General features: G+C 38.7%; 1 protein-coding gene across 1 annotated transcript in view; it reads left to right on the top strand.

The window, feature by feature from the left end:
- Window positions 1–17,198, top strand: part of aplf (aprataxin and PNKP like factor) — a 45,693-nt gene extending 28,495 nt beyond the window's left edge. The window contains exons 6-11 of the mRNA XM_078556480.1: window positions 4,125–4,312; window positions 5,939–6,345; window positions 10,391–10,510; window positions 12,129–12,175; window positions 13,463–13,504; window positions 16,992–17,198. Of these exons, the coding sequence (XP_078412606.1) occupies window positions 4,125–4,312; window positions 5,939–6,345; window positions 10,391–10,510; window positions 12,129–12,175; window positions 13,463–13,504; window positions 16,992–17,191 (1,004 nt within the window). The 3' untranslated portion in view covers window positions 17,192–17,198. The remainder of the gene's footprint in view (window positions 1–4,124; window positions 4,313–5,938; window positions 6,346–10,390; window positions 10,511–12,128; window positions 12,176–13,462; window positions 13,505–16,991) is intronic.
- Window positions 17,199–18,173: the final 975 nt, after the last annotated feature.

Here is an 18,173-nt window from a genome sequence, read left to right as displayed (position 1 = left end):
GTAGAAAGCAGAGTGTGGGCATAAATTGAGTTTTTTCAAGTTGGTAGGCAGTGAATAGTGGAGTACCACAAGGATCAGTGCTGGGGCCTCAGCTATTTAAAATCTATATTAATGACTTAGATGAAGAGACAGTAAAGTATCAACGTTTGCTGATGATACCAAGCTAGGTGGGAAGGTAAGCTGTGGGGAGGACACGGAGAGGCTGGAAAGAGACCTAGACAGGATAGTGGGCAACAAGATGGCAGATGGAGTATAATGTATGGAAGTCTGAAGTTATTCACTTTAGTCGTAGGAATAGAAAAGCAAAATGTTTTTTTAAAAGGTGTGAAACTTGTAAGTGTTGATGTTCACAGAGACTTGGGTATGCTTGTACAAAGAGCACAAATTTGGCATGCAGGTGCAGCAAACAATTGAAAGACAAGTGGCATGTTGGCCTTTATTGCAAGGGGATTGAAGTACAGGAATAAAGAAGTCTTGCTACAATTGTACAGAGTTTTGTTGAAACCCTGGAGAATAGTTTGAGGGCAAATTATTTTGGGCTACGATAAGGAGAACTTACTTCACTCAGAGGGTTATGAATCTTTGGAATTCTCTATTCCAGAGGGTTGTGGATTCTCTATCTCCATTTAATGCTGGGATAGAGAGATTTTTTGTGTTTTAGGGAATTAAGGATTATTGGGAGCAGGCAGAAAATGGAGTCGAAGCCCAAGATCAGCCATGATCATGTTGAATGGTGGAGCAGGCTGGACCAGTCATATGGTCTACTCCTGCTTCCGTTTCTTGAGAGAGTTGCCATCTGATCCTCATAATCTACAGGCTATTATTAAATGAGATATTCATCCAGCTCTTTATGAAATGATTATATGTCTGCCTAATCTTTATAATCTTCCACCCTTTAGTTAATAAGATATTGATTCAACTCTTTATGAACGAAACCGGTGAATTAAGATTTTGCGCAAACACAGTGAATCCTGAATGCCATTCCAACAGCATGCTGCTTGGGAGAGAATTTTGATAAACCATCTTGTCTTTCTCAAGGATTGCCAGTATTTGTATTTGTATTTTCAGTTTTTCAATTACAGTTTATGATTGATAACCTGCTTATGTCCACATTGTCTTTACCTTTCAACATTTAAAAAGAAAACTGTTCTTAATTAGCAGATCCTGTGCTCAGCAGAGTAGTCATTAAGTAGAACAATGGGTCAGATTGTGAATCCAACTGGATTATTGTTGGTAGGTACATTGGGAAGTATGAGAACACGTACGTTTTCCAAAGCTGTTTGCGTGTAAGTGGGAACACTGTAACCAGGAAGTTAGTGTTGAGTGAAATGTTACTTCACAGGTTGTACTCCATCTTGTTCAATGTTGATGGGTTAAATGTTGAGAGGGATTATATGTCGTTCATTCAATTTATTAGAATAAAATCATGGTACATTCATTATACTTTAAACACTTGCACATGTTTTTAAACTGAAATCCCTTGCAAGACTCTGCCCTTTCCCTGAAGAACAAACTGTTTTGTTGAGCAAGAGTCCTTTCTAATTAAAAAAGTTAACCAATTGTGAGAATTGCAGCCAGTGAGTCCAGCAATTTCTAATCAAAACCTTTTTCATTTTTAGGTTCTCCTTTCATCTGTGAAACCAAATACAGAGCTGCCTTTTTACTGGAGTAAAATTAGGATAATGTTCTGTAATACTATTCCACTTGGACTAAATAGTGTATTTTCCAACAGACTTTATTGTAATCAAAATGTTTTTTAATGGCTTTTCCATTGCTAAGGGATTTTTTATTGTTTAATCTGTGCCATAGTCAAATGAGAAAATTTGTTATTTTGCTGTCTATGCCTTTTTTTGTTGATCTGTTTCATTAGCTTCCTTGAACCGGTGTTAACTTTTGACAAAAATAATTGTGAAACTATGGGCTGGATTTAATACAGCCCATTGCAGTGGGAAACATGATGGTCACGTCCACTTAATCACAGGAGAGGCATCGCCTCAGTCACCTGGCAGCGCCACAGCCTCCCCCAATTAAATCTGAGGGTGGAAGGAGTTGCTGCGGGATTCCCAGACGCCACTGGTAGGGTGTCAATTAGACTCATTTAATGAGCCAATTCACACCCATTATCCCTGAACCCACCATGACCATCCCTCCTTTCCCGTGACCCCCATTCTGCCTTCACTCGCCTTTGGACTGGGGTCCCACGATGATCCTGGACATCTAGTGGGTGCAGTGCCGCCAGCAGCCACCAGACCCACTGATGCCATGAGGAGCATCTAACCTCTGATTGGCCGGCAGCTCTTCTGTCACTGGGGACTTCAATCACAGGGAATTCCCAACAGTGGCCACTTTAAGCCCCTAAAGGCACTTGATTCGGTTGGACCTCCCCCATGAAACTGATGATGTTTCCCCACTCATTCCCTAATGGGTGAGCGAGAACCCATTGGCTCAACAAAATCCCGGCCTATTGGCAGCTTTTGCTTTTAAATACAGGCATTTTGTGAGAATGGGCATTTGAACTTAGCCCTGTCTTTTGTTAACTAAATATAACATTCTGAAAGATCTTGCTGATGTCCATCCTCAAGCTATTTGTCTTAATGCTTTTATAAGTAAACCAAACCAAAAGAAAATCTAATTCAATTAGAGTTAAATTTTTACTTGCCAAATAAGCTGATAATTCACAGGCAAATTTAAAAAATTGCTCACTAATAAGTTATAACATTGCTCCAAACAGAACATCAGAAATAATATTTTTTATTTGTGCTGAGAATCCAGATATTACTCTCAACCACAGCTCAATCAGAATATCCTTAGCAGATGAATTCTCAGTATTCCTTCATGTATGTTAATCTTCACCAAACTCATGAAATGGCATACAGTTTGGTGAGATAAATTCTATTTCATGCAGATGGGTGAAACATAAAAAGAGGTGAAAATGTATTTTAAATTAGTCGTTTTCCTTGGCATTGTTCATGGTTTGTCCATGTTTGTCCGTAGTTTTGCTATTGAAGGGATAGAGGCATATCTCTACTATGAAACTTATTTCCAAGTTCGGAGGGAAGCAGTGAAGAACGTTTGGTTCTTTGGAGAGGCTTGGGGTGGATGGGAGAATCTATGTTTGCTGCAGGTAGATAATTAAATACCTGCAGTTACAGAAAGTAAAGCATTTTATGCAATAGGGAGGATCAGCAACAGCCCCTTTCCCCGCACAGCCCTTGTCTCTTTCCCAATAACGTGTTGCAAGATGTGTCTCTGCATGTGAAAGGTACAGAAATGTGAGTTGTTGTAGGCAATCAAAGTTCCTGTTAGGAGGAGGGTCTGGTGGCATAATGATATATCAAGGTGCTTTTAGATGTATCCAGAATATCTCTAATCATTGACATTAGCAGCATTTAAGCTGATGCATTATTAATGAATTCATTATGGAATCATATGACAACAGTCATAATTTGTTAATTCTATCAGATACCAATGCAGTGTACAATTCTGTTCACATTATGAAAACTATATGATGATCATGTTTTCTCTACAAGCCATTTCCTTCCAGTTTTAGGCATCTGTTATATTTATAATCCACCTATGCATCTATTGTGGAAATAGTGGCAGAATTTGTTGGGAACTGCTTTATCTTAAGAAATAACTTGCCCTGTTTTAAATAGTCGTTTGGTAGTATAAAACTTGAATCTTGCTGGAAAAACAATAATATGCAGGGTCCTGTTCTTTGCAGACAGAAAGAACAGGTACACATTGCATCTGTTTCAACTAAAATGAGTGGCAGCCATTCGCTGGTTCATTCCTCGAGGCAATGCCTTGACCAATCAGAATCAAGCTACCTGGTTTGAAATTCAAACAATGCTTGGCAGTTAACTGTCAGTCACCAATAACTGGTGCATTCTCCATGGTAATGCCTCTACCAATCAGAGGTTACTTGCCAACCAATCAGCACACTCTTCTCATATAGTATAAAGTTGTTGCTTCCCCTGACATTGGTATTCTTGCAATTGCCCTGGTGAGTGCAAAACGAAAGGTTTCGACAAAATGTCTTTTTTCAGCAATGCCCTGTTTGTTTTAGTGCACTTCCAATTATTTATCAGGTTCATACTTTGTACATTTTTATTTTACTTCAGGTAACAAAAGGGGACAGGGAAGAGAAAGAAGTGATGCAGAGCACACCAAAACTCAGGTAACCCAGCCAGGGAGAAAGAGACACAAGAACTTTGAGAATGTCGAAGAAAATGAAGCAATGGATCAACCACAGGAGAAAAAAGGTAGGAGGAGGAAAATGGAACCAAATGAAGATGAAAAGCAAAGCAAGGTAAGACAATGTAAAGGTTTAACATGTTCTTTTCACCCTTAACTGCAATATTTAGGGTATGAATGAGCTGCATCTCTATCTCGACTAGCTTCAATTGAATGTACTATCGCCAAGTTTGCGGATGACACAAACATAGGTGGGAAGGCAAGTAGTGAGGATTACACGAGTCTGCAGAGGGATATAGACAGGTTAAGTGAGTGGGCAAAAACATGGCAGATGGAATATAATGTTCCATACTGTTCACAGTATTCTAGGTGAACTAACTAACTAGGGATGGAGGGATTTTCTTATGAGGAGAGGTTGAGTCGGTTGGGCCTGTACTCATTGGAGTTTAGAAGAATGAGAGGCAACCTTATTGAAACATATAAGACTCTTAGGAGGATTGACAGGGTAGATGCTGAGAGGTTGTTTCCCCTTGTGGAAGAGTCTAGGACCAGAGGACATAATCTCAGAGTAGGTAGACACCCATTTAAAACAGATGAGGAGGAATTTCTTCTCTGAGGGTAGTCAATCTGTGGAATTCTTTACCGCAAAGGGCTGTAGAGGCTGGGTCGTTAAGTATATTCAAGGCTGAGAGAGACAGATTTTTAATCAGTAAGGGAATCAAGGGCTGTGGGGAAAAGGCAGGAAAGTGGAGTTGAGGATTATCAGATCAGTCATGATCTCATTGAATGATGGAGCAGACTCGATGGGCCGAATGGCCTACTTCTGCTCCTACGTCTTATGGTCTTATGATTTTAAGTCAGTTTTCAGGATAATTGTTGCAGCTGGACAATTCTATCTCTTATCAATCTTAATCTCAAGAGTGTATTCCATTTCCTACTAATCATGGATTTTTCTACACCGTTCTTGATGCCTATTTCTTAGCATTTCACTCCCTGAGCTTGCAACTTGGAAAAAAATATTAAGCATTAAATAGTAAGGAAATTCTAGTGGGAACACTTTCAGTGCCCTCTTTGTTTAATCGAAGAAAATGAATAAGTATTGTAAATAGCAGGATTTTTAAGGCATTCGTTTGCATAACAGATTAAAGAGTTAACAGGTTAGAGGAAAGACTGCAAGACTGAAGTAAAAGCTTAATATGCTGGAAATGTAGGGCAGGCCAGTCAGCATCTGTAAAGGAAAAAGATTGTTTTTGAAAGTTCAGGTGTGTTATCTGCATCAGCAAGCAGTCTTTGTTAATATGTACATGTTAATCTTTTCTTGACTGGTTGTCATGACACTAACTTGCTCGTGGTGAGCAATGATGTTGCAAGATGATATATGCTTGAAACATAACGAAAGGTTCGCGTTTTAGGTGTAGCCAGTCTTTCTCTTTCAAAATCTGATCTGGTGGGCGGTTCACCTTTTCAACCCACCCCTTTCCCTGCCTCTGTAGTTGCTTAAAACCTGTTCCATCCCTAATTTTACCAGTTCTGACAAAAGATCATCGACCTGAAACGTTAACTCTTTCTCTCTTCACAAATGCTGCCTGACCTGCTGAGTATTTCTGCTTTAATTTCAGATTTCCAGCATCTGCACTATTGTGCTTCTGTATAAATGGTTTGTTGTTGCAATTTTATTTAATTCTGTGCAAAGTTGGTAAATAGCTTTACTGACAGGTGGTTATAATTCTGTGCGTCCTAGAGCAATACTAAAGGAAATACTCTTGGCGCAAGTTCCAGTAATGTGACAGGGGAAATGAAGAACAATCTCAATGCAGCTTCCAAGGCTAACAGGAACCAGAGGTTCGATGATGATGACGAAGGCAAAAACCAACACAACCATGACCCACGGCAACCATGTGAAGTAAGCGACCGGGTAATGAGTGATAAAGAGGAGGAGGAAGAAGTTGAACTGATGAGCAGACAAGGTGAGCAGGAGAGTGTGCAGCAATCGGAAGCCTCACATACACGCAGGCAAGATGTTCTCAATAAAAGCAGAAGCTTGGAACCTGATGAATCAGAACCAATAGAAGATGCATGTGCTTCTCAAACCATACAGCACAAGAAGCCTCGGAGAGCCCCTTGCATGTATGGAAGAAACTGTTACAGGTATTTGAAATCTATGTATAATGATATATATACATAAAAAGTTATGTGCACTTCTTATGGCTGTATCCATCATATCTTCCAAATACCAATTTTTTTGTTTTGTTTATGATTGTGACAGATCACAATTGAAGATTTTGATAATTACCGATCAAACTTTTTTTTTTAAAAAGGGCTTTATAAACTTCAGTAGTACGTGTAAAAATAGCAATTCAAAATGAGTAGCCAGCAAAATTTACAATTGAAGGAAAGGAATTGAGAAACAAATTAAAATATTTTTTGAAAATCCTTTTTGGCTTCTCTGCTGTGCTGGGTGTTTACTACTGGAAATACAGTTTGTAACACGATAGAGACACAAGTTTCACAGTTCATAAAATGATTAAGTTTGAGAGTGAAATGCCCCTAGAAATGGAGACTGAACCAAAGTGAAAACAGTTACAAGTCCATGATGGTTTCCAGACCCGTTGGTGTTGGCATGAGCAACTCAGGCTACCAGGTTATAGCTCCCAGAACTCTTGTCCATTTGACTTCTCAAACTGTTGTGGTTGACATTAAGGCTGACTCTTCAGAGTTAGCAATAGCAGTTTAAAACCAGATTGTAGGCATCCCGGTGAAAACATGGGCAACCTTGAGGATGGGTTGACGCTTGGTGTGGTGTTGAGCATATTTGGGAATGGGAGGAGAGACGTTGCCATCTACAAGAATGGGATTAAGTGTAAGTGAGCAAGGGTGGGAGGAGGCTTGTCTCTCAGGTTTCCATGGGTCTTAGGATGGGTCAAATAGCAGGAATCAACATTGACAGAGGAAGGTGCAAATTTATGTGGTCAGCAATAAATGCAAGAGTTTCCTTTCAGGCTGCTGTGGATGCATAGAAGATATATGACCATGGGATGAGGATGTACAGGCCTGAATAACATAGTTAGGAGGAGATGTCATGGAAGAGATGAAAATTAGATACAACAGTGAGCTGCAATGATGGCAGAAAAAGTGCAAATGAATATGGTGAAGAATGAATAAAGGGGAAGGGAGAGCCAATAGGAATGAAGGGAAGGGTGAGAAAACAAGGTAGTTGACTCTTAATTGCCCGTTGAAATGACATAGGGATGTGCAATACATGCCAGCCTTACCAATAGTTCCCACGTTCCGAGAATGAATTAGTAACAAAAACAAATGGCTGATACAATTTAAAATCCAAGGCCCAGGAATAGGATGCTTTTGTTTTTTTGTTTTCAAGGTTTTCTTTTTTAAACAACTGCTTAACTTCCTGCCTTCATGATGTAAACCTTCAGCGCTCTAACCCTTTCACCTTCTGCTGATGTGCGTTAATGTCTCCTGCTCCAGTGCATCACATAAACTTTACCTGGATTCCTAAGGCACCTCTCAAGCTAAATGTTTTGTAGTTCCGATGTTGAATTTTATTATATCCCAATATTTATCGTCTCTGTCTTGATTCATCGGTTCTCGTATGACCGTTTGTCAGTGGGTAATTGTATTTGAATGTCATTTAAGAAGGAAAATAACAAAAAAAAATTCTGTTTACAGTGCTTACATGCTGCTGGTCATTGAGAGACCTTGAAGCTTCAAACATGTATAATCACTCACATGGTTGTCTGATTACCTACAAAGTTCTCTGTAGTTGTACCTGCCAAGAATGCACATTACATTGACTTCTCCACAAGGGGGCAATATCTCAAACGTAAAGGTTTCTGACAATGCTTGTTTTAATAAAAATATATCTTTAATTATTAGATAAAGGTCACACTTTAGAATTATGCATATCTGGAAAGTTAGGACAATAAAATTTAGTGAGTTAGCGCAAGACAATTCAGAAAAATAGAAAACACGTTATGGGTTAGGTTGTGGGTGGGAAAAACCTTTTAAAGACAATATAAATGACATAAAAAATAGGTTATAAACACAAACTTTGGAAAAGGGAAATAAAATTACTTCAGTAAGCAGCACAGGGACTGTGAAGGCAAGACCGTTCAGAAAGATTCAGTATTACTTCGGAACCGCTATGAAATAACTTAGATGGGCGGTAAGAAAAAAGTGAGCAGTGAACAAAAGTGATGAAAATAAGGAAAAGAGAGAATAGAATCTACAGGGAGGAAAAATGAGAAGAAACTAAAGTTAGTATAGTGTCTGTGTTTGCAGCTCTTTGGCGTTTCAGAAGTGCATCCTTGGTCTGTTGAGAGATCGCTGTGTAAATGTGGTTATCTCGCGGTCATTTGAGAGTTTGGAACGCTTGCTGAAACATTGAAGTTGGAATGAGTTTGAGATCCTGTACAGTTGACAAGTTTATGCTGTGTGTAAGTGTGTGTTGATCAGTTGGAATTTACTGAAAACTCCTTACTACACCAAAAGGGCAGAAATATCGACTACCATTTATTGTGTGGAACTTAATTTCAAAATCAAAATCATTCCATTCTCCATTTATTCGGAAAGAAGTCTGATGTTATATGTGAATAGTTTGGAAGATTCCAGTTGGGAAAACCTGCACATTGCAGACATAGTTTGCTGTTTTCAAATAACCCAGTTTTGCAGTTTCTGTTTTATTTGATCATTTTAACTTTCCTTTCATACCAAATAAGCCCCTTATATAAAGCCAGTTAATGGAAGATTTTGTTACTATTTTGCTTTTTATTGGCTCTATGATGTTTCCTGATTGGGTAGTGGATGCATTCTAGTCGAGATTGAGTTCACCACATCTTTGAGCTATTTGGTAATGTTTTCTCTTTGCTGTTAATGCCACTCCTGATTATGTTGCATTGACAAAGGATTTAGAGCAAACCAGAAGTGTGTATGCTCTCATTATACAACTGAATGCCTAACAGTGAACTATAAAACTAAAGCATTTAGCAAATGAATTCTCCACGTGGCAAAAGCGTCACGTTTAGAAATGTTCTCACTGACATAACTATTGCCAATTCTAACTATACCTGTAAGTTTTAGTTATCTCGTAATGTCAGAAATATTTCAAATCATTTAGACATTTTCACACTATAATGTTATGATCTTCATAGAGACCAATAACTTCTAAAAAGAGATTTGAATTTCCAGTTATTAACAAAGACTGACCCAACTAGATTTCACATTTTAAAACCTTTGTTGTAACAAATGACTAAAAGAACTTGACTAGATTCTATTTTCTTTTTGGTAGGTGACTTGTACTTTAACTACAGAAAGTGACATTCCCCCTGTATACTTAACATCCATTGCATTCTCTATGGAATTACAGTCTCTATAGCAAATAGTCCACAGTTACCCCAGCCTCGAACAGGTTCTCACATCTCCATTTTGCTGAGTAGTTTCACCGACTGCCTCCAGGCGCTCTCCTCGGTTTTCAGAGAGTTTCTTAAATCCACCACCATCAGCAGTAAAGTGTGTTCTGATGATTTTTCTGTCCCCTGACCGTGCCAGGACTAATCTACTGGAATCCTTAGTTGGCTGCAGGTTGCATCTCTTCGACTAGAGTCTGTCTCTCCCCACATCCGGCTGTGGTAGCTTGCAGAGTTGAGCAGCCTTTTCTTTCTGCTAACCACACAAAACCACTGTCTGAGATATTCATTGATTTGAAGGGGAGCCTGTAACCTGATATCAAAAAATGACTTCCTCTGCCTTCTCTTCCCATGACAACTTGAAACACATTAACCTTGTATTCAGGTAGAAATGCTGATTAGCTATTCTTGATCCCAACTCTCTTTCACCTTAGAAGTAAATGGCACAACTGTTTACAATCCGATAGCTATTACTCCTTTCTAGGACCTGGGAGACCAAGAGTCTATTCATGGTGTACGTAGAGACTGCTGCCATTGGCTCTAAGTGTAAATACCTTGCATGTTCCCGTCAGTAAAACAATCTCAGTTTTCCTTTGATCTCCAACAATCAAACCACCCAGTCTTGCTGTCTGGAACAGGTCACATCTCTTTATCCTAAATTTAAAGACACAGTCCCAAAATATAATTAACTTATAAACTGCTTAATTGTAACAATAAAAATGACAGTGGTTTTGTTAAAGGCAGTATAAGATCTACTTTTTCTGTTTCAGGAAAAATCCACTGCATTTTCAAGAATTGAGTCACCCTGGCGATGCTGATTATGAAGACTCAATGGGTGAGGAGGAGGATGATGACAAACCAGAGTGTCCTTTTGGTACAACTTGCTATAGGTCAGTAAATTATGCTACAGTAATTAGCATTAAAAATGACCGTGTGTTCATTTACCAGCACCTATTTAAAGCTATCTGCACTTTTATAGATCAGTTTTATCAAATCAATTGTGGGGAATTCTGCAATGAGCACCTCCAGGATTGCCTCATAACTACTGAACTGGTAGCCAACCAAGCAATCCTGTGGGACGCAAGAGGAAAAAAAGCTAAAGTTATATTTTGTTAATTGTTGATTTCATTTACTTTGAAAAGTATAGAACCAAAAGCTCCCCCTTCCACTGCTCAGAATCCTCTCATGTTTGCATACAGGCAGCTATTTGCTGTAAGCTCCCACTCCTGCCCAGTTTTGCAATCCACATTTAAATATGTACACTCACACTTGATTGCCACTTTGTGGTTACTACCACATGAGTGACTTGATAGATGGGTTCCATTTGAAAAATGACCATGTATATCTGTTTTAGTCCACAAGTTATTATGATGTCATTCACAAAGGGAACAATTACTGCTGTGAAATGACTTGTCGTCTTTTTGCAGAAATGACTATTTGAAGACTTTCGTTTTCTATCTGTCTGGAAACCATCTATTGCTTCATAACAATTTGTAGATTATAATGGATATATTTGACCACTTTTGGAACCCATCTACTCATACAGTGTAAAATATAAATCTATCCTTACAAATTATTTTACATATACAAGTACATATGCATTTACATATACAAAGGCACTGAATCCCCTGCTGATTGACCTCAACTTCAAAATTGGCGCATGAGCCTTTCATGCAGAATTTCTCAGAGTTTTCCGATATTGAACAGAGTAGCTGCAAGGAATTGTGGAACTGTCATAGACACAAGTTAAATAATGTAACATACCTCTGCAATGCATTGTTGTTGCAGTATTGGCAATCGAATATGTTCAAAATAGTTATACAAACAGGTAAAAGACCCTCTGGTCTATCCAGCCTGTCCCACACAATTGCAAGACATGTTGCATCAAAGTATATACAATCCCCATTCCACCCATAAACTTTGTGTTCGACTGGAAGAGGTGAAAAGAAAACATAAAAAACCCAAGGGGATCGGGGAGGAAAAAAAATCTGGGAGATTTTTTGTGCGACCCTTCTAGGCAATCAGAACTGGTCCAGGAGATCACTCTGACCCAGAATTCCCTAAAGTCATTTCCTTTTGTAAGAGGTGGTGTGCGTCTCAACTAGAAACGGGTCAGGCCCTTATGAAACGTTGCTTGTCATTAGTTTGCATGCTAGTTTTCCTCCCAGGTGGCATCTGCAAAAATAGTGCCTCGGTGTGATAGCCTACGTGATGATGGAGGACATCAAAACCCTCTATGGGCTTTTTGAGCAGGATTGAAATTTATGGAATCTTGCCCCAACAGAAATAAAAGGCCTTCATTATAGAAGTGGAAAGAAAATTGGCAAGCAAAGTGAATGTTATTAAATAAAACCAAAAAATGTAGCCCGGGAACATTTTTAACCACACTTCTTTCTGACTAAATAATTCTACTGCCATTCTGAATTGGTTATTGGAGTGAAGTGCACTGCAATCTCACCACATGTATTTAATTAATGGTAAACTAAAATGTGTTTCACATCTTTGTAGGAAAAACCCACAACACAAGAAGGAATACAAGCACACGCAACCTCCAGGTAATGTTGATTTCAGTATCCTGCAAGTTTAATTGGTATCTTGATTTTTGACATAAATTTCCATGGTTCGAATGCCATGGTGGAATTTGAATTCAATAAAAATCTGGAATTGAAAGTCTGATTATGACCATGGGCAGAATTTTGCCCTTGACAGGTGGACTCGGTAGGGACAGGCAGGGGCGTTCGGGAAGCCGATCGTTACCCACGATCAGGACCGGACTGTGATTTCATGCGTGATATGTGAGCAACAGCGCCCAGGTTGGATAGGCAGTGAAAAATTTAAGTTAATTGATTACTTAATGGCCTTAACAGGCCTTTTAATTGTCAGCGGGTGTGCTGCCAACTGAATTATCATGCGACTGCACATTGACGTCAGCACGTCATTTCACGCTTGAGCGGGTCAGGCGCACGCATACCCGCCAAGCAAAAATTTCTGTCCCGTGAAACCATTGCCATGGAAACCCATCTGGCTCACTAATACCCTTTAGGGAAGGAAATCTGTAATCCTTACCTGGTCTGGCCTACATGAGACTCCAGACCCACAGCAATGTGGTTGACTCTTAAATGCCCCCTGAACAAAGGCAATTAGGGAAGGGCAATGAATGCTGGCCTAGCCAGTGATGCCCACATCCCATGAATGAATTTTTTTTTAAAATTGTGATCAGGATATTATAAAGAGTCACTAGATGATGCCGAACAATGAAAAGAATGTCGGCATGGAGGAACTGAACCCTTTTTCATTAAAGCACTCAAGCTCAGAATTAAACTCTCCTGGACCAAGTTTATTACAGCCGGATGTAGAGTAATTCTCCAACAAGGTAACAACCTCATTTAAAGAACAGGAGTCTGTACTGCATCAATCATAATATTTTTCCATTTCTTGACACTGCCTTCCTTTACAGCTTCTTTGAAGGGAAAATGCAAGTTACTTCCAAATTAGGGCCAGTTTTATGCTTTGTGCCTATGGCCAACAGAAATTGACTCAACACTGCTCAAATCCTTTTCATTTAGATGGTTAAAGCCAGCAAGGAGGCCCAGGCTCTAAAGATGAGTAACAGTAGGCTTAACCCACTGTAGTACAGAGTCTTGCAAGTGATAAAATGATATGTTGTAGTCAGTCATTAATGAAAGTGATTCTTCCATCATGTGGTGACAATAGCCTCATCACCCATAAAATACTTATCCACTTCATTGTTGTTGAATTTTATGTTGACACTTAGATTACTGTAATTTCTGCTCATTTTCATATTATTTGGGTTGCCTTACGTGGTAACATTTTAATTTTAGAAAGTGAATTAAGAAGACCGAAAAGGAATGTTGCTCAGAAAGGTAAGGAGTTACTTTGTTTGTTTTATCACTCTGATAAGATTGATTTTGCGTTCGTTTTTCGACTAATGCTCATGAAAAGAGATTATCTGGTCATTTACTGTTTGTGGTATGCAAATCAACTGCTACGTTTGGCTACATATCAATAGTGATGACACTTCAAAAGTAATTAATTAGCTGTGAAACACTTTGGGACATCCTGAGGTTGTGAAAAGTATATAAATGCACCTTTTTTTTTTGTTGTCACCTTTTGTTCTGCCTCTTTATGTAGTATTTGAACTAGCCTTTGTATTTCTTTAAACTTTCCTCTCATGCTGTTGAGAAAGTCATCGGTTTAATAATGTATTAAAAGTTTGCAAAGGACTGGCCATATCTGAAGGAAATTAAATGTAAGACAAACCTATACTGCCTTTTTTTAAAAAAAGCTTCGACTAAGTACAAATGAGGGAGACAACATCTTTTTCTTTTATTTTAATTCATCAAGTTGTAGAAATTTATATTTCTGGTCGAGACATGGCAAATATTTTCCTTCATATGAAACCTGCAGGGGTGGATCTTAAAATGCCAATCTATATAAATTACTTTCAAGTGCACCAGATTCCATGATGGATGATTCTGGTTTTCAGTGTTATTTGAAGTGGATAAGAAACTGATTAGAAATAGAAAACAGAGAGTACTCATGAGAGGTGTAATGAGCCTTGGAAAAATTGTTGACCGCTTGGCCCTTATTGTTTTTAATCTTTACAAGTGAGCTGGATACAAAACCCAATTGTAGGATAGTTCAATTTGCTGGGGACACAAAAATTAAGAGCAATAGCAATTGAGAGTGCTGAAAATTAATTATGCAATTGGGCCAACATCATGGTAAATGAAGAAAACATTTGTAATTGGTTGGGCAGGAGGGGCGGTGTCTGAGGTAGAGAGTAGGGATGAAAATAATGTACCCTGATTGATAGAATATGATAAATAGTGTTCCCCTGGCATCTGTAATGGTGTCTCAGATTTTCACCATAAATATCAATGATTTCCTTGGAGGCACTAAGAGTTGTACACCGAAATTTGCGCAAGACACTTAAGTTAGAAGGCAAAATAAGTTGCGAAAATGGGAGCAGGAAGTAACAGAGGAACAGAGATAATTGAGTGATCAAAACTGTGTCAGATGAATTTCAATATGGGAGAGTGTGGGGTCATTCATTTTGGATCTAAAAATATTTCCTCAATAGTGAGTGACTAGAAACGGGAGGAGCACAGGGATTTGGGTGTGCAGGTACATAATTCACTAAAAGTTAGTGCGCAGGTACAAATGGAAAATGGCGTCTGTCTGCCTTGGGAGACAATGGACTGTGCCCAGGGTGTATGTCACTTCTGGATTGAACATCATCTTTTGTAGCTGTAGAAGATGGTTCACAGGTGGCAGTCCCTTCTGCAGTTACGAAAAATAATGAAAAAGCCTAACAGAATGCTGGCCTTCATCTCGACTGGTTTGCAATACAAAGGGGAAGAAGTGGCACCTTAATTGTATAGAGTCTTGGTCACACTCCATCTCGAAGTGTGTTCAGTTTTGGGCACTGCACCAGAATTATGCCATAGCTTAAAGAGTTGAATTATGGGGACAGTTGCATAAACAAGTTGTATTTACATGCATCGTTATTTGAGGGATGATGTAATTGAAGTTTTTCGATGAGCTAGATGAAGAGAAGCTATTTCCTCTAGTGGGGGAATCCAGAACAAGAGGGCACAATCTTAAAATTATATGCAGGCCAATCAGGAACATTTTTTCACATCAAGGTTACTGGAAATGTGGAATTTTTTTCACTCTAAAAGCCCCTTCAATTTAAATTTTCAAGACAAATGACTGGAGAGTAGTTATTGGACACATTAATTTCAGTGTCCAGACAGAGTGATTTATAAAGCCAATAGCTAAGAAATTTGGTCAGAACCATTGGAAAAATCTGCAGAAGTTATGCTAAGAGTTTACAATGTTCTGGTCAGGTCACACTTGGAATATTGTGTTCAGTTTTTGTTACAGAAAATAGATGTTCTTGGATTAGAGAGGATACAGAACAGTACATTTGATTCTGTGGGGCAACCTTATCAATGTCAGATAGCCTAGTGAAAGTAAACCCAGATTCTCAGTTTGAGATTTGATATGCGTAGGACCCAGAAACAAACTGAAATGAGTGAAAAGTAAACTTAGAAGATATCAGATATCATAAAATTCTTCAAATGTTGAGAAGTGATCTACCAAACAAGGCAAAAATATTGGTGTTATTTCATATACAATTAGATGGTATGATGTCATATACTAGAAGGAAAAGCTTTGATGGGCCAAATACACACTCCATTTTCTTGATTTTTCTTAAATATGTCCACAATATGCTTCAGTTTTTAATCATTGTCTCAGACATGCTTTGTGTAGATAAATATATTTTTTGATAAGGATCTTTACAGTCTTCTGGACTCAACATTGAGTTCAACAGTTTCACATCATTACCTTTCACCCCCTCTCCACTACCCTATTTTGTTTTTTCTTTATTCCTGTTTTTGGCAGCTGTTGGTGATGATTCTGCTTTTTCATTTTACATCTCTTCATTCCTCTTTCGTTTCATTACTTATCCTGTTATCATTTCTTTTGGCCTTGCACCATCAACCCTTTTGTCATTTAATCTCTCTCTGCCTGCCACTCTGTCACTGGCCTTTCGCCCCCTTTCCACTTGCCCTGCCCCTGAACATGCTTAAAAACTGTTACATCTCTAACTTCTCCAGTTCTGACGAAGGGTCACAGACCTGAAATGTTAATTCTGTTTGTCAGACCTGCTATTTCCGTCAGTTTGGTTTTATTTCAGATTTTCAGCATCTGCAGTATTTGGCTTTTGTATTAATATACCTACCTATTTTCAAGACCAAAGTTAATTGATTTTTGGTAGGTACAAGGGCATTGAGAGGTATAAGGGTATCAAGATATACAGATCAAATGTGGGTAAATGGAGTTGAGGTACAGATCAGTTATGACCTAGTTGAATGATGGAACATGCTCAAAGGGCTAAATGGCTCATTTCTGTGTAGACATGCACTATTGTCCACTAAGTGCATACACAAATGCATTCATACAACGTAATTAGAATCAGTTGCCAAGCAGTATGTCACAACTACACCTAAATGATCTTAAATTAATATCTCAACTTCCAGCTCTGTAAATCCATATTGGGAGACTTAAAATAGCCATATTTCTGAACCTTATAAACACTTCAGGGAGATTTGAAGCAGTGAGTTGAATTGTTCAAGAAGAATTACAACTCTGCACTGCAAACAGAAGCAAGCTTAAGATCCAGCTGGATTGAAGTTGCTAAATATTTTCAGTTAATAGGAGCTCATTGTTCTTCATTCCTGTGCTGGTAGCTACACTTACTTGAGGTGTGGCAACTATTCTGCTGTAAAGCTTGACTACTTGCCAATAATTGCTGGTTTACAAATGTCCTTCTTTGCCCAGGTAAAAGTGGTCTGGGTGATGAGAATGACGATGATGGTGAACCCAACCAGTATGACGTGAATGACAGTTTTATTGATGATGAAGAGGATGATTTGGACCCTACTGATGAAGATTCTGATTGGGAGCCAAGTTCAGATAGCAATGAAGATATTGATACCCTTACAAAAGAAGCCAATAGATTTGTAAAGAATAAAAAATGAGACTAGTCCTTGCATCTTTTTAACTTTGAGCACCAATTGATTCTGTTTCCTTCTGGTTGCACTGAAGAGGACGCTTGTTGGCTTGAGTTTCTTTTACAGTTGAGGATCACACTATGTCCTCTTGATAGTTATCCAAATCTATTATTATTATCTCCTGTCAATTTGAAATGAAAGTTAGTTCACTGAGGGAGCCCTGGAAATGTATTTTGAGCATTTTTAATGTCGTCTGAAAGCTTCTATGAGCAGTTACAAGTAGGAGATGAGCATAAAGTTTTCAACTTTGCTTGTTGCTAAAAAAACATGAAGGAGGGAAGTTTCAGTATATTGTTACTTTGCCCTTGCTCTAGAGAAAATGAAGGGCTTATTTCTGATCCAGCTCCTTTGCAGCTTTCTCCTCAGTAGCAGACTAGGTGTTGTAGCACAAGAGTCCTCAGGTTTTTGAAATGTGTTAGTGCAAAGTTTGATTTTGTTTTTAAAAAAAAAAAAATGAGGACTGTAATAGGTAAGAAAAGAGCAAAAAGAAAAGAAGCATTAGAGTTTTACTGTGCAGATAGTGTCTACATTTCTGTTGACTGATTCAGGCTTTCCCACCAGAATTGAGCAGAACTGCTTATGTGCAGTCATTTGCAAAACACCTCTGTTTTGGAATGGAGAAGCAAGGGAGCTCCACATCACAAATAGTGCTTTTGAATGCCAGGCGCGTACCACTATTCTGACAGCAGATGTTCTCTCCTTCCAGTTGTCTATCTTCATGAATCCAGACATAAAGCAATAAGAAAATGATTTGAAAGATGAAATGTCTGTGTCACTGATGTCAACTCATCCAAAATGCCAAAGTTCTGATTTGATCTCCCAGAGTCGCCAACAAATTATGAACATAAGGAACTAGGAGCAGTCGGCCCATTGAGCCTGTTGTGATGTTGGTGGAATCCCGGGAATTTAAGTGATGCAGCCTACTATGACAGGGCTGCTTCAAATAGAA

This window comes from Cetorhinus maximus, chromosome 14 (genome assembly GCF_964194155.1).
Source record: "Cetorhinus maximus chromosome 14, sCetMax3.hap1.1, whole genome shotgun sequence".
Taxonomy (NCBI): Eukaryota; Metazoa; Chordata; class Chondrichthyes; order Lamniformes; family Cetorhinidae; genus Cetorhinus; species Cetorhinus maximus.
This window is presented reverse-complemented; position numbering and strand designations above follow the sequence as displayed.